We start from the raw sequence: 16,905 nt of genomic DNA, 5'->3' as shown, positions 1-16,905 counted from the left end.
ACAGTTTCTTCCTTCTGTTGTAGAGTTTATTAATGGCAGGGGACCACCCGATTGGCTTCCTTTTTTGGAGGACAGCATCTTGTTTCTGTTGGGTATGGCTAGTTCCGTGCATTGGTGTATGATTCTGCAATCGTGCATCTATTTTCCATTGGCATGGGTGCTGTGAAGTTAGCCACCTCTGTTTCTAGGAGTCCAAAGTAAGTTTTTGAGAAGTTTTTCATGGTGGATATCTTTGCAGGGGGTGTGGGTGAGATGTGGATTTCCATGGTGATTAGTTTGTGGTCGGATCTAACCAGTTAGGAGTTGACTATTGGTGTAGAGTAATGATTGCCCATGTTAGTAATAACCAGATCAAGGGTGTTGCTTCCTCTAGTGGGGGTAAGAATGAGCTGGTCCAGGGCATTGGAATTGATGAATTCCAGGAAGCATTGGGTCATTGCATTGGTGCATGAGTAGTTTTCCCAGTTGATGGAGGGGTAGTTGAAGTCACCTAGTATGAAAGTGTTGGGTTGGATTTTAATAGTTTTCAGGGTGCTTAGGAATGTGGAGTGAGAGTCTTGGTCCATGGTTGGGGACCTGTAGCAGGCTGCGACCTGAATCGGCGTCTTATTCAATGTTAGTTGTACCCAGAGTATCTCAGATGCGTTATGCTGGGCTACTAGTCTGGAGGTGTGCATATCCTTTATGAACATGGAGACACCACCGCCTTTGGAGCTTTGGTCCATGTTCTGGGGCCGAAAGGTGTGGAATGAGTTATAGCCTGGTAGAGCAGGGGTGCTTTCTGCTGCTATAAACCTGGCCTCGGTTACAGCACAAATGTCAGTGTTCTTCATTTTGAGGAGTGCTTCAAGCGAGTGCATCTTGAGGTTTAGACTTCTAGCATTGAGCAGCATGGCCCTCAGATTGCATTTATTTGTAGCTGTTATGGTGGTAATTTGGTCTTTGGAACACCACCTAAAAAAGGCACTATAGGGATGACAAGAGCCTTAGCCAGTACCCAGAAACCCAAGGGTGATAGATGCAGGCCATCTCTGGCAAAGCATCGAGGTCTGTCAGTCATGTCATCCCAAGCAGACAGATACTGGATCCCCTTAGAATGACACCAGAAACTTGGCCAGTTGTTGAAGTCAGTCATTTTCTGTTTGTACTGCGGTATCATTCTGGGCGATGGTAGGATGCTGCTCAGGGTGAGGGTCATACCTGCCTGGGCCACATAATGCGAGAGCTCCACCATGTCTCTTTTTATGTAGTCCAGGGAGGTGTGTCTCGGACGGTTACCTTCTCCTTATTTAACCTAGTGAGTGGGACATCAGTGTGCCTCACTATTGAGTCACCTATGATTATTGTATTGGGGAAGCTGTTTTGCCGGAGGGGCTTAGGTTGAGGGGCACACTGTGTAGGTGAGCTATGTGTCTTGTGGTTTGTGCTGTGTTGTGGGGTTCGAGTGCATTTCTGCTTTGGACGTCTCTGCTGTTTGAGTAGATTTCTATTGAGAGCCTCCACGAAGGTGAGTGTGTGGTTTGTGTTTTTATGTGAGAGCTATGATGGTGGGTGTTCTGGAGGGCTGTGTGTTCCATGTGGTGTGGGGCAGGTGTTGACCTTCTCCTCTTGACCAGCTGTTCCGGTCTTGGCTGGAGAGTCCATAGCTTCCAATTTGGAGATATGAGTGCATCTCTCACAAGTGTGAGTGTTGGAAGGTAAGAGGAGAGGGTTGTCTGTGTACATGAGGCAGTTGCTACACTGCCTCAGAATGCCCAAGTTCACTAGGTTAATAGGAGAAAGCACAGGGAACTGACCTTTAGACGTGCCAGGAGGGATGGTCATCATTACTAAGTACTAGAGCTGTTTCCTTAAAGGACATCTAGTGCTGGTAGCACTTGTGTGCTACAATAATTGCTACAAAAAGCCTGATGAAGTGCTAGGCGAATAAGCTAATTAAAGTGCAAGAGAGAAGAGAACCATCAAGATCTAAGGGAAAAATTGAAGAGCAGACTTTCTGGCACCGGTAATAGTTTACCCCAGCTTAGCGCCGCTGCGAGGCACTCAAATAAACCAGAAAGTTGAAAGGGATAGAAAAACTACCCAAACAGCCAATAAACTACCATTTCAGAGCCCGAAACCACGCCTCTTGTGATAGATAGGCTACCTACTGCTTACCACTCCCACTGATAAGCTGGAAGGCTTCCTTCTAACACAGAAAGGTCTGGGGAACTCAAAAACTTGCAAAACAGTCCTGGATACAGCAAATATGTATCTGGACTACTCTAGTAACAGGAAAGGCGTGAAACAAGTTTATAACTTTTTTTTGTGTAAGTTGCTAACATTATGTACTGTTAGAAACAAACTGGCAACTGTGTACATCCAAAGCAAGAATACATTACAGAGCTTTTATTTGTACAATTTTTTATTTGATTCATCTCTTTTTCCTTACAAAATCATTTTAGTGCTATTTTCCCTCTTGTCAACAAATTTTAGTTGATCCTCATCACTCCATATAATGCTTCTTTCCCCCTTAATGTACTCCAATGTCTGCTAATAATACTCTATATCCTGACTGGCCTAGTAAAGGTGACAGGTACCTTCAAACTGTCAATTCTAATAGTCTTTTGTTTTTCACTATTTACTTTTAGTAAAAGAGCAATGGATGTCACACACTAGGTATGTGCTTTATTGCATCTTTAAAAGTACAGACTAGTCTGGGGTGTAAATCTCATATATTTTTTCCAATTGTTCAGATAACTATAAGTAGACAATCTCATACTGAAATGACTATGGTTTCCTTTCCCTGGGATGATGCTGTAGTTTAAACTGCTGAGCTTGATACATTTTATTTTGGAGCAGGCAAGAAGTACAAGAGATGATAGGAATAACTGTCAGGATCTAGTTATGTATTAATACTAAGGTTAATTTAGGTAACAACCACTTACACAGCAGTGTAAGTGGATGTGCCATAAGTGTAGTGCATCAGTGTCTCAAAAAGTCACTGGAAGACTGAGGTTGGGATGATTATGATGGTGATAGTCAGGTGATCATGAAGGGGAAAAGAAGGTAGGTTCTTTGTGGGGGGGGGGGGTCACTGTCAAAATAGCTTTTTGATAATCACAATATAGATATAGAGTAGGATGGTAATACTAAAGTGGCAACACAGGTACATGTCTCAACGCCCTTACCCATCAGTGATTCTCAAGATTTAGTCATGTGATACAGTGCTTAAGGGACTGAAGAACTTTTTGCTTAGGGTTAATAAAATGTGCATCTTTGTTAATAGCCTTAGTGGATACAAAATAAAGGATATAAGTAAGGTCCTTTAGAGGTTATTTGTTAGGTCACAAAGATACAGTGAGGTGATAATAGTAACTGGTAACAGTGCTATAGATAAAACTATTTAAGTTTTCAGCTTGAAGTAAAGAATATAATTTGTCCATGTTAAAACTTAGGCTTTCAGGAACTTTAACTGTAATATTCTACAGGTCCCATGCTACAGTGAAGAACCACTTAAAACAGCTTCATATACAACTAACACTTAAAAGATGAATATTTAAAAATTCAGAAAAGATTATTGTCCTATAGGAAGAACTGGCTGCAAAAAACAAGATGTTTTAATTTTAATAATTTTCATGAGTCAGTATGGTAGTATGATAGTTGACTATAAGCTGACTGAAATGGTTTATTCTTTTCTATTGTTGAAGTGATGTCAACTATCAGGCTTACACATAAAGATACAGCCAAAGTTGTTTTTTTATCCAAGTCAAGGAGTTTGACGGGTACATTTACAGATCTTGCAGCAGGAATTATTGGGGCAAATTGTGATATTGTGATTATTACTGAAAAATGGTTTAGTGAATTGAGTCAGGATTTAAAAATTCCATGTTTCAGGGGTATCATTTTCAGAAGTCATCAGATTGGTGGTAGAGTCTTTATATATGTGACCTCTAACTTAACAATCATCCACCTTAGAGCTGAATAAAGGACATGGAGTTTTTACTGCAGGGATTAATATAGCAAAAGAGAGCTGCAGGGTAGGTTTGTTTTATAGAGCAGACCAAAGTTAAGTGGTGCTTGAGGGTATAAGTTGCTACTCTAGAAATATGCTTCAGCACCATTTTTATGTGATAGCTGGTGATTTTAATGCTCCTGATGCTAACTGGGAGTTAGCTGAATACAAAAGCTGCACCGCTGACTCTCTTGTTAGAACTGTGCTGACAAGATACCTCTCTGATTGTTATTAAACCAACAAGAAAGGAAAATATTTTGGGTGTAGTTTGGATCAATGATATGACAGTTAGGTTTTGTAATAGTGAACCTGAATTATTTGGTTCTGAGCATAGATATTTGATCTGGATGGTATCTCGTAAAACAGTTACGTCTTTGCCTTAGGCATGGTCATCCATAGCTGATAATATATTTTATCAAGCAGACTTCCCAGTTATCACTGATGAGTTGCTGGATTGAAAGTGGGGACAGTTTATGAAAGATAACGTTGTCTGAGAATGTAGGAATTTTTTTTTCACAACTTCATTAGCTGTTTTATTGACAGCTATTCCGTTGATCCATCTGGGAAACGTAGTAAACCATTACAGATAAAAAAATGGAGCGTGAAGAAAACTTGAGGGAATATAAGAGAGAGAGAGACTCAGTCTGGTATATGTCTTGTTAAGGATGACATTCTCTTAACAGATCCGGATACATTAGTAAACATATTTGCAAATAAGTTTACAGAGCTGTCTGTTTATCTTTCATTAAGCAGCACAGTAATGTAATGTGGTGATCTGGATTCCATTAATATCAAATAAAGAAATTCAGCTGTTCCTAAATAGCAAGAATACTAGTTCTGTGCCTGGGCCAGATGGTCTTAACAGGTTCTTCCTTTCAAAAGTTATTAAACAACTTGTATTGTGCTTGGCTTAACTTTTTCAAAATATTCTGTGTACTGGATATGTCCCTGATGTCTGGAAAAAGTGTGGCCTACTTTTCTATCTAGTAATAGCTATTCCTAAGTGTGGAAGTGGTGCTTCAACTTATTAAATTATCATCCTTATCGATTTAACCTATATTACTGGTAAATATTTTGAAAAGATTTATTTGTTCATTGCTACCAGAAGTAGTCAAATAAGTATTGGAGATTTCATCAAAGGCTATTTAAAGATGGAATTCATGAAATTATTAATATGTTTACTGAAAGAGGGTATAAAAGGGATTTTTAGCGAAAACTGCAAATTAAGTTATTACTAAGAGAGCTGACAGATTTTCACCAGTTTTAGGTAATAACGTTAAAATAGTACAAAAACCTAGTGAAACACGTTTGGTTTGGCAGTGTCTATTGACATCTGTAGTATTAGAAACATTATAGAAAACACTTGGAAAATACTGCAAGGAAATCAAGACTTTTGTTTTCCTGTAGTGGGTTTTGGTGCCTTAATTTATTTATTGAAAAATGTTTTTTAAAACAAATATTGCAAAAACAGATTCAACTTTTCTATCAGAGTTTTATAAATTCATAGATTGGTTACTAGGTTAATGACCCAGGGGTCCTTTCTAAGTCTAGCCAAGTTTTCCCGAAAGAATAATGATGTCCTGTATCCAAATAGGACATGGAGGGCCAGGCATTTATAAGCTACCTCTGTCCATAAGGGACATAGAGCCAGGCCCAGTGTAAATTTGCTATTCCCTGTCCAATGGTGTAGGTTGCGCTTAAACTGGGTAATAGACTAACTCAGCTTCACATGAATGGGAAGCCTGTTCCATAGGAGAGGCAGTCTTTGGGATATGCATCTGTCTGTCCAGCATGTTCTGGTTAAGTCACAGACAAAATTCAGGTCCTTAGATGTATTTCCGGTACTGTTTGACTTACAAATATGCAAGAGATTCATAAGTGTAAGGTTTGCGGATGTCTTGTAAGCCAGGCATAGATCACCCCTCAGCATTCTATAGGAGACTGAGCAGAGGGAAATAGCTTTAAGGCACACTGCATAAAGCAGATTTGATATGCCTTGTATTCTTTTCCTATGGAATCTCTGAGGTTGCTGTAGTTGCTGCAATATTCGTAGTCAGGTACATACCAAAGGGAGCATTGTACTCTGTGATTGGTTTCATAAGGATGGAGTACAGTGGCATAACAACCTCTTTGGACCTAGATTCCATGTCCTTTCTTGTAAGTTGCACAACCAAAAAGGGATTTCCTCACCATTGTGACCACATGGTGGTCGAAGGTAAGGCTCTTGTTTGTGTACAGATATCCCTGACCACTTGGTCAATCCTTAGGGGTGTAGTATCAACATGGTAATTAGCCAGGATAGCTAACTTCCCAGAGGGTACAGTTATGTATTTCTTAGGATTGAGTTTAAGACCATGACTTTGACACCATTTGTTAGTCAGAGATAGGCCTTCTTGAAGAATGATTGTATCTGCAGGGGAGTTGATGATAACCCTCAACTTGCAATCATCTGTAAACTTAGTCAGCCATAAACCTTCAGCATTTGCTTCCATTTCAGAGAAATAGATGCTAAAAAGGAGCGGGTCTAGCACTGAGCCCTGGGGGACTCTGCTAGTGACTGGCCCCTTGGTGGAGGTGGCCTTCTCTATTTTGACCTCCTGAATTCTATCATTGAGCCAGTTAGCCATCCAGTGGGTGATAAAAGGGGTTATACCCAAGTTAGTTAGCTTGCCTATAATGCTCAAGTGGGGTATTGTATCAAAAGCCTTGACCAGATCAAGGTTAGCCATGTGCACAGTCTTGCCTTCATCCAGTGCTTTGGTGGCTCTGTCAAAAAAGTCCAGCAGATTTAATCGGCATGACCTTCCCTTAACAAAGCCGAACTGTGATGGATACAGTGTTTGCAGGTTACTTGTGTCATAATTTATGATGTCCATGATAATTCTTTCTATGGCCTTAGATATGAGGTTCATCAGACTTATGGGGCTGTAGCTTCCCAGATCAGTAGTTGGACTTCCTTTGTGCAGAGGAATGACTGTAGCCATCTTCCATTCCTTGGGCACAAAAAATGACTGTAGGCTCCAGTTGAAAAGTAGACTAGAGAGGCCATGTTTCATATTATTTATTAAGCATCCTGGCCATCGATACAATGTTTTTGGCCTTGGATAGTGCATTGATGACCGGTCCCCTAATAATGGTTGTGGGAATTGTGGTATGCGGTATTTCCTTTGGACTCTCGGGGGGAGTGGGGGGAGAAATTTGAGCTGAACCTGTCGCCAAAAGGTTGGCAATGGCCTCCGGTTCAGTGTGGGTGATGCTGCCATTTACAATAAGTTCTGCGTATAGTTGCATATTTCCCCTGAGGATACTGACATAACTGTAGAAAACTTTGTGATTGTCCTTTACCAGAGAAGCTATTTTTTCTTTAAGTTTAGCCTTTGAAGTATTGATTTAACTGTCTTAGCTGCCTGTTTATTGGTCAGGGGGCTTTTAGTATGTATGGCTTTTTTCCTTTAGTTATATAACCAGTTGATATTGTGCTTCCACAAGGGTGGCTTGTCTTTTGAGTTTGTCTTATTCTGAATGCAAAATGGCACAACTTGCACTATACAGCTATCAATATGGCTATACAGAGATTTTGTAAAAGCTCAGCATATGCTAAGGTGTTTACTGGGTTTTTGGGTGATTGGAATTTAGCCAAGGTGTTGTTTATTAGAGAGAGGTTAGCCTTTGAATAGTTCCTAATGTTTTTTGGTTTTGCTGTGTCCCCAGATTTAATTTTAATTTCATGCAATACTACCCTATGGTCAGATCAGACGAGCGAAGACATTACATTGGGTAAGGAACATCGACCCCCCCCCCCCCCGTGTTCGTGGTTACATGTTCAAGGATGTTTGTACCCCCTGGTAGGGAACAGACCAGCTGTTCCAGGATGTTGGTATTAACAAGGTTTAGGAATCGCTGTGCTTGTGCATTATGCTTTTTGCATAATGAAAAAACAAAAAGTGCATTTAAATGTGTTTTTTGTTCAGTTTATAAGTATATTTCAAAAGGTTAATTTGTTTTTTTTTGGCTCATGAAGTAGGTCTTATTACAATTGTAATTTTACCACAGCGGTATGTTTTGGTACTTGCTGTAAATGTAATTATTTTTATATGGGCATGGCTGTATGTATTTTTTCAATGTGTATTAAACAATACATTTAAGCAATTAAACAGAAAAATAAAAACAATGCATTGTTCAGGCAGACGAGAAAATGTTTTGCCTGTAATAAATTTTATTGAATGCAAAGAAAAAACTGCAGTCACATGCACGACTGAAACAAAGCAAATTTAATGTCAGTAAAAATCAGTAAACACTTTTATGCCAGTATAAGGCATTTCATCAGACCATAAAATAAAACCAAGAAGGCCGTGTGTAATATGATTTTGGTGCAGTGGGAGAACAGTTATGTTTTTAAGGGCAATAACTTTGTCCCTTGTATTAAGTTCTATTGGAGATTTGCAGATGATATTTTTATGTTATGGACTGTGTCAGATAAGGCTGTTCATGGATTTTGTAGAATATTTACATACCACCTCTACATTTCTAATTTTTACCTATAAGGTTTCAAATGTAAAAATAGATTTTCTTGATGTAAGGGTCAGTAGGAATGCTGATATGTCTTTGGGTACTGATCTGTATAGGAAAGCTTGTCGCAGAAATAATGTGTTGCATACGAATAAATAGTATGCTTCCGGGATACATCTTTGGGAATATTCTGAAAGGACAAGGAATGAGGATATCCAGGTTGAATAATAACAATAATTTTCAGAAAGATCTTAAAATGCTGCAATATGCTCTTAGATGTTCTTCTTTCGGCTTTTCCCGGTTAGGGGTCGCCACAGCGGAACTCCGGTCTGCTAATGATTGGCAGTAGATTTTTACGGTGCCGAGGTGCCAGTCGACGCTCAACCTTCAACAAAGGCACTCCCATTCACGCATGTCTTTCGAACACCACTCAACTGCGGGGAGGACATGCAGACTCCACACAGAAGGCGCTCTAGCCGAAAATCAAACGGGAGAACCTCTTGCTGTGAGGTGACAGTGCTACCGCTGCACCACCGCGGCATGCAATATGCTCTTAGATAGAAGGTATAAAAAGAATGAAGTGGATAACATGAAGTTAGACAGTAGCAAATTAATATTGGATAAAGCAAGCCCGTATTTTTCAATACCAGTAAACAATGAACAATGAAGACCTGATGAATTATTTAAGGACCAGAAAATTTTAGTCTCTTTATGTTATACTTGTGATGTTAATGCAGTATGTCAGGTAATAAAGAAGAACTGTCTGATCCTTTTAGCAGATGAAAAAAATCAGACAGTTGGCAAGTGAACAACCTCATTTTTGTTTTAAGAACAAGAAGTCTTTAACGAGGTGTGACTGTTATAGATTAGCTAGAGAGGAACTACTTGATTCCTTTGGTATTTCATCATACGAATCATGTAATGTGTGTATGTACGTTGATAATAAGAATTGTATTATACATCCTACTACCCATAGAAAATATTTCTTTAGAGTACAAGCAGATTGCTCATCTAGGAATTTAGTCTTTATAGAGTATTGCACTCTGTGCTCATCTTTTTATATTGGTAAGGTGAATTGTTCCTTAAGAGAACGAATGAGAGGGTATAGTAATAGTATTCGTAAGTGTGATGTTAAAAGTGCATTGGCCAAACACATTATTGAGAATTGTGATCAACATACTTTTGTATTTATGGTTATAGAACTTTCAGAAGAAGGGCTTAGACTGCGTGATTTTAGGAATGTAACTTAAAAACATGAGATATGATGGTTAGTTAAGTTACAGACTGATAAGGGCTTAGGTTTAAATGGTAAGGTACCTGTAAGACCGATTTTGAATTCATGTGACTTGATTAGGTAATTATGTTAACTTTGTATGTCTTTGTCAACTTGCTGTTTTGTATTAAACCTTTGGATTAGATAACTGAATATCATGTGATTTTTGAAAATGCTACTATTTAAATGTTTTACTTGCTTTTATTTTATAGTCTGATGAAGTGCCTTATATTGACATGAAAGCACTTAACTGATTTTTACTAATATTAAAATTGTTTTGTTTTTAGCCACGTATATGATTTTTTAGTTGTGCTTGTGGCTACAGTTTTTATCTTTGCGTTCATCATAATTTTAGTTACTGCAGGACCATTTATCTACTACGTGGTCCTTTTGAATTTTTCTCTTCTGTAATAATTTTTATTTTTCTGTGTTAGATCGGTTACCTTTAGATTTAAGAGGTGGGGATTACAAAACTAAGCTTGAAACGAAAGAAGCCTTATGGCAGTTCAACCTTCAGGCAATAAGCATCCAGGTCTTAATGATAGTATCAATTTGAAATGTGTTATTTAAAAAAAAAAAAAGTGATTGGGCAAATAATTAAAAGCAACTTGTTTGTTTAATTAAAACTGTTTGTCATGTGACTGTATTAGTTGGTATAAATTATAGTTGTTGTGTAAGGCTTATTTATTCTTTATCCTGATGAATTCCTTTGTCTTTGTGGACAAAAGCCCTAAGTATAATGTTCTGTCCTATTTTACACTGTTTCATTGGTTCTTTAGCTGTTTGATATTTTGGAAGTTCATCTAGTGGTCTTTACATCTAGGCTGACTATTGGGTACCTTTTTATGCTTTTTTTAAATACTGGATATTTATCAACATGGTTTTACTGAAGGACAGATTTGCTTAACAAATCTGATCAGATCCCATCAGAATATATGGGATTCTATTGGTTTTGGTCTTTCTGTTGATATGATCTATTTAGATGTATTTTATTTATTTATTTATTTTACATTCGTTGACCGGGATAGTCCGACTGGATGCATGTCCATTTTCAGCGGAGGCCCGGGTAGAAAAGCTCCAAGGGTAAGGGTAAGCAGATACAGCATTACATAATACCATCATTACATATTACAAACAGACTATTTACAGAGATTACATAAGTAAGCAAGTTAAACAAGTTCCACAGGTTACAGTTAATCCTGAGCACAAGTCAGGATTAAATTAAATTACACAGTAAACTGGTTAACAGATTTTTACACATTCTAGAGAGAGTTAGCCAGGCTTGATACATTGACATAGCCAGTTAAGTGACAAATGTTGCTTGAGTCTAGTTTTAAATTGACCTAACTTTTTCAAGTTGTCATCCTTTACCCTAGCGTAGAAGTGTGGTGAAAGGACAGATGGTTTGTCTGTCTCGACTCGTGAGCAACTCGTGAGCAACAATATGACATACCAGGAAGAGATGTATAACCTGGTAGGGATGTTTCGAGACAGAGGATATCCATTGAAATTGTTGATATCTGTTAGAAATGAGGTGATGGGAAAAAGGGAAACATCATTTTCACCTATTTTGAAAGATTTGGGTGGGACAGTTGGTATAATTGGAAGATCTGAATCCCTTGATTTTAGAGCCTTTGATTCTAGAGCTCTTGTTTTGAAATACAACTATCAGACACCTCAGATTATTGAAATTATTAGAAAAGCATGGGATTCAGCATTTGATGCAGATGTTAAAAATGAGTTAGGACAGACACCATGAGTAACATTTTCCAGAGGTAGGAATATCAAAAATTTACTAGAAAGACCGAAAGAAAAATACATATGCTCACGTATGTATAAATGTGGGGCTTGCAGATACTGTAAATATATCAATGATGGACCTTACCTGACTGTTTGGGGGTATAACAGAACAATTCCATGCCCTGGTAAATGTTGCAATACTAGGATGGTTGTCTATTTGGCAACATGCACAACATGTTCAAGCTATTATGTAGGAAAAACCACCCGGAGGTTAAGAGAAAGGATAGCAGAACACCTTAGGGCTATTAAAAACAAGGACATTCACAATGCCTTATATTCACACTCTGTTGTGTGGTAATTTTAAGTGGCTTGTATTTTTTGTTATTGACCGTGTATTGACAAGTGAAAGAGGGGGTGACGATAATGTTAGAGTTGAGTTCTTGGAATACAAGTGGCAAGTTTTATTGAATAATACATTATTCCCTGTGCTCAACAATCACATTTCTATTATGCCCATATTGAAGCATAGGGCAATGGTTGTTTGATGTTTGTGTTAGTTTATAAGTATTCAACATGAGTATTTTTAGTTCACATTGGTGTGAAATATTTGATGAATGTTATTTATGATTATTAGCATTTATTACTATTAATTTATTTTTTGGGATTTTAATAATTTTATGTATATGTGCTTTATAAATGTTTGTAAGGGTGTGATTTTATATGCCTTTTTTACTCATCATGCTGTGTATGTGCTTAAGTAGAAAAGAATTTTGATAGGTTATTTCAAAAGTTCAGTGAGTATTTAAAGCTTGTGATTTGATGCTCCTTTTACTCTGAAGAAGCCATTGTATTGATGGTGAAAGTGCTTAGTATTGGAGCTTGTTGTTCAGCTTTTCATTAAACGACACTCGGCACAGTCCATAATTGGTTTGTTTTACTTTTTCTTAGTGTTGTATCCTTTTGGGTTTTTGTTTTACATTTGTGTCAGTAAGTTTGCAGAGGACTCTAAGACTGGGTTTATTGTTGCCGAAATAACTGACCAGGTGAAACTACAGGAATTTATGGACTTGTATAATCTTTGGTCTCTACAAAATCAGATGGCACTTTTTGCAAAAAAAAATCTAAAGATGTTCATTTTGGCATGAAAACCAATACTCACATGCACTAGATATTTTCATTTACTTATCTGTTTGTTTGTTTGTTTATTTATTCATTTACTGGGTATGTCCCATTGAGCTACTGGTCTCTTTTCAAGGGAGACCCTTAGTGGGATTTATAATGTTGGAGAAAATTTGGACAGGATACCAGGGAACTTCCCTTCCCTTATTATTTTTGATAAATAAATACCTTGGGATCTTTTACATCCATGTAACTACCGCCATCTCAAGAGATTGGACTTCGATTTAACATGTCATCCAAAGGATAGCACACTCAGGAGTGCAGCACTGCAGTGTCAACAATTTGAAAAATGAATTCATTCACTTGGAGTGGGAATACAACCCACACCCTACTGGTCTTCCACCACCAAACGTAAGTTTGCTACCTGTTGCACCACTGACATTGACAATACTAAGTAGTGAGGAGAAAGAGACTTAAGAATAGCAATTGATAACCATCTTAATTTTGATGCTAATATTTCATTCATTATTGGCAAGTGTTATGTTATTATTATTGATATATTATGCTGTATTGTAAGCAGATATGTGAGGGTACTTATCCCACTATGTAAGTGGTGAGACCAAATATCAAATGTTGTCATTCAGCCTACTTCAGTAACTGTAAACAGACAAACTTTGAAAGGATTCAAAAGTACTTTACAAGACAGATCCATATGGTAAAACATCTGAGTTATGTGAATGTGCTTGAACAGTTGTATCTGTTTTCCATAAATTGTAGACTGTTTATTGCTGATTTAATTATGTATAAATGTATTAATAATGAAACTTTGGCTGCAACATTGGATGTTGAGTTGGAACCCATCCTAGTCATTGTTTACCTAATGCATCCCAGGACAACATTAAAAAGTACATTATAGAACTGTAGGGTAGGAAGATTGTGGAATGTCTTACCTATGAATATCAGAAGGGCCAACAACCTTTTATCTTTAAAAAAGGTGGATGATTTTGTGGGGAGAAGGGCTTATGACCACACTTGACTTAGTTACAAGCTGCTAGAAGGCCTTCATGTGGCTTAGAGTTTGATAAATTTACATTGAACATGAACAGTTGTAGATTACTGAGCCTATAATGAATGTTAATGGTGGAAATATCCTGGTGATTACATGTGTTTAATGGTTCTATGCCATTGTGAGCTATTCAATCCTATACTTTCTCTTGGGGATCTAAAACCTAGTACCTGTAATAGAACATGTTGTCAATTTTTAGTTGGGAAGCAGTGGCTGCAGGCAATCAGGTGCAAAGCATGAAGTAGGTTCGTCGTCAGATATTTATGTTTCCAGAAATCTTACCCTCCAAAGTTGTCAGGTTGTTTCTTGTGCAGTAGGTTGACAGCATGACATTTATGACAGGAATTCAGTGATGGGCCCACATGAAGTCACACCATAGTTAGACACTAACTGGTCATTTGAATCAAGGCCAGTCAACTCTTGTAACATTGCAGAACGCCACCCTTATCCGTTTTGGCTCTTTGCTTACTAAAAACCAGCAGCTAGCCATTGTTTACCTAATTCTACAGGCTACTTTGTGTCCAACTTGTCCTTGCTGCCTAGTTTATAGATCAGTTTCACTAGCTTAGCTCTGGCATACTACTGCAGTGGTAACGTTGTCGCCTCACAGCAAGAGGTTCTCCTGTTCGAGTCTCTGCTGGAGCGCCTTCTGTGTGGAGTCTGCACGTCCTTCCCGCGGTTGAGTGGCGTTCGAAAGACATGCATGGATGGGCGTGCCTTTGTTGAAGGTTGGGCCTTGGGCTGGCACCTCGGCACCATAAAAATCTACTGCCAATCATTAGTGGACCGGAGTTCCGCTGTGGTGACCCCTAACCGTGAAAAGCCGAAAGAAGGTCTTGCATACTACAAAACCCACCAAAAATAGTTCATAAGCAGTCTTATATGTCCACTGTCTCTTTCAACGAGCTGAAAGAATATTTTTGATGTAGCAGTGAAGGCAACTTAAATGTGTGAAAACCATATTTTGATAAAGATGCACATTTGAAAAGTAAGATGGTCACCGATAGCGCCTGTTTTAATTATTTTTCTGCCTCTGACAGTCTGCTAACTATCTGGCTGATCCTGACCATTTGCTCCACAAGCAGATCAGCAGCAGATCTAAGCATTGCTAACACACACAGAGCAGTCAAGTATTTTGGTTATACATACTAACCTTCCCTTCATGCTGCTGTAAGCACTTCAAGGGTGGAATTGCAGTGGATGTATCATGGAGATGTCACTGGCTTATGAGGGTCATGTAATCCCTGAAGCTGCCCTGCCAGTGCAGACTTTTGTTAGGTCTTTGGTCTCTTCTTGGATACATGTCCTCAAGACATGCTGTTTACCTGTACACTACTAGGGAGGAGCAAACAAGCAACCTCTTCTTTTGTCTTTTTTGATGTCTGGCTGCTCCACACTCAGCTCTGTTAATCAAACCTCAGGCAACCGAGTTATTACCAGAATTCCATCCCTCTAAACTATGGAGGCAGCTTATCATCTGTGTGTTAGTGTAGCTGAAAGTGCCCAGTGCCTCACTTTTCTTTTTAAAACTTGTTTGATATGCCTGTGGCATGATTTCTTCCATGTGTACTGGAATTTTAAGACCCTTCTTATACTTATTAAAGATAATGTTATTTCAGTATAATCCCTTACATCCAGTTCTTTAGTATTCCAAAGATCTTTGGATTGCCCTTGCTAGTGCCCTCCTCTTTTGCCCTGTAATCTGGATGCTGCCAGAAGAATACAATAAGAACATGTTGTCTGACGTCACATACTACACAAAGGAAAAACAATTAAGACATTTGTTAACTGAAATGTACACAAATTATTTTCCATCAGGAATGTCCCTATCCTGTTTTTGTAGCTACACATCTAAGATTAACTGAACATAAATTGCAATTTGACTGAAAAACTGAGTTTGTAAAGCATATTTGAGATATTATAGTTTGTAATTTTAAGGTGTAAGTGGCAGAAATGTATAGATCATCACAAAAAAAGATGCAGTTTCACATAAAATAATAAAAATGCAGTTTGCATCGCACAAATGCTTATTTGCCTATTTTTAACATTACTGGATATATATTTTCTTCTTTTTCAGGACCAAGAGAAAATCAAAACAAGTATTTGTACATTTATGTCCGTTCTGACTCACTTCGATATTATTCTTCTGAATGTCTCTGATAAGGTAGGTTTGTTCCATTTGTACCTCTAGTACAAGTTTTAACAACAGTATTGCATTTTGGTTTTCTTAGAAATTACAGCTAGCATTCAGTAGCCATTTTGTTAAACTGAATACCATGTTATCATCACTTTCATGAGGAAATAGCCGAGTAACTGAAAATTCTCATGTTAACATTCTCCACACATTCATGTGACACTTCTTCCAGACTTTTGACATCATTGTTCCTTTCACCTTGAAAGAGCACATCTTTCATGTAATTAAAAGGTTACATCATGTATCTGCTCTTCTAGTTTAACCTTTCTCAATCAATTTTGCTGTGCTGTACGTATTTTGAAACTTGTAAAGCACTGAAGACAGCAAATTCTTGATTTGTAGCGTTTAATTTGCGACTGGTAAAAGGTGACAGGCATGACATTTCCTGTCAAATGTGTTTACTGGTTGGACAGTCTACAGTGGCAGGTCAAGGTCTGGGGTTTCTACTGTGCTGAGGTGGCAGTCGCCCTGTTTTTTTATATGTCATTCTGTTTAATTTGAACACTTGGCTGACCCTCTATTCACCTGACGTTTGTAAAGAAGGACTAGGGTCTACTGCTCAGTATCTTGTTAGTGGGAATGAGATGATTTTCTTGTTTGGTGTGGTACCATCACTAGCCATAAATGGCCAAGGGTGTACTGCTAAGTACTTGATTCCGGAAAATAAGATGGGTTTCTTATTTGAGGTTGGTGCTGTCACTGTCCACTTATAGTTAAAAGTCTTTGTCTTGATTTGTCAGTGAAGTGTCTTATCCTAAAGACTTCCACTGTTTCCAAGCACTTGATCTTTGATATAGTCATATATACTTGAAGATTTGGTAATAACAGCCATATATGATGCCATGACTGTAAACACGCAGTTAAGGTTGTTCACAAGAATGTTGATTGACTCTTAGAAAAAAATGGAGATATAAGCCCAGGCATGTGATATGTTTTTACCGAAAGAAAAATGAGGGTTAGTTGTTATCACAGTTAAACTGTTTCACAGGGATATTTAGTAGAGATTTTGT

At 38.1% G+C, this 16,905-nt stretch overlaps 1 protein-coding gene across 1 annotated transcript in view; it reads left to right on the top strand.

Annotated features, from left to right (window-relative positions):
• Nucleotides 1–16,905, top strand: part of TARBP1 (TAR (HIV-1) RNA binding protein 1) — a 2,802,917-nt gene that overhangs the window by 1,825,469 nt on the left and 960,543 nt on the right. Inside the window, exon 27 of the mRNA XM_044087106.1 lies at nucleotides 15,779–15,865. Coding sequence (XP_043943041.1) covers nucleotides 15,779–15,865 — 87 coding nt within the window. The remainder of the gene's footprint in view (nucleotides 1–15,778; nucleotides 15,866–16,905) is intronic.

Source organism: Protopterus annectens, chromosome 1.part1 (genome assembly GCF_019279795.1).
Source record: "Protopterus annectens isolate FY-2018-M chromosome 1.part1, PAN1.0, whole genome shotgun sequence".
NCBI classification, from domain to species: Eukaryota; Metazoa; Chordata; order Ceratodontiformes; family Protopteridae; genus Protopterus; species Protopterus annectens.
The sequence above is the reverse complement of the archived record's forward strand: the minus strand, read 5'-3'. Positions and strand labels throughout refer to the sequence as shown.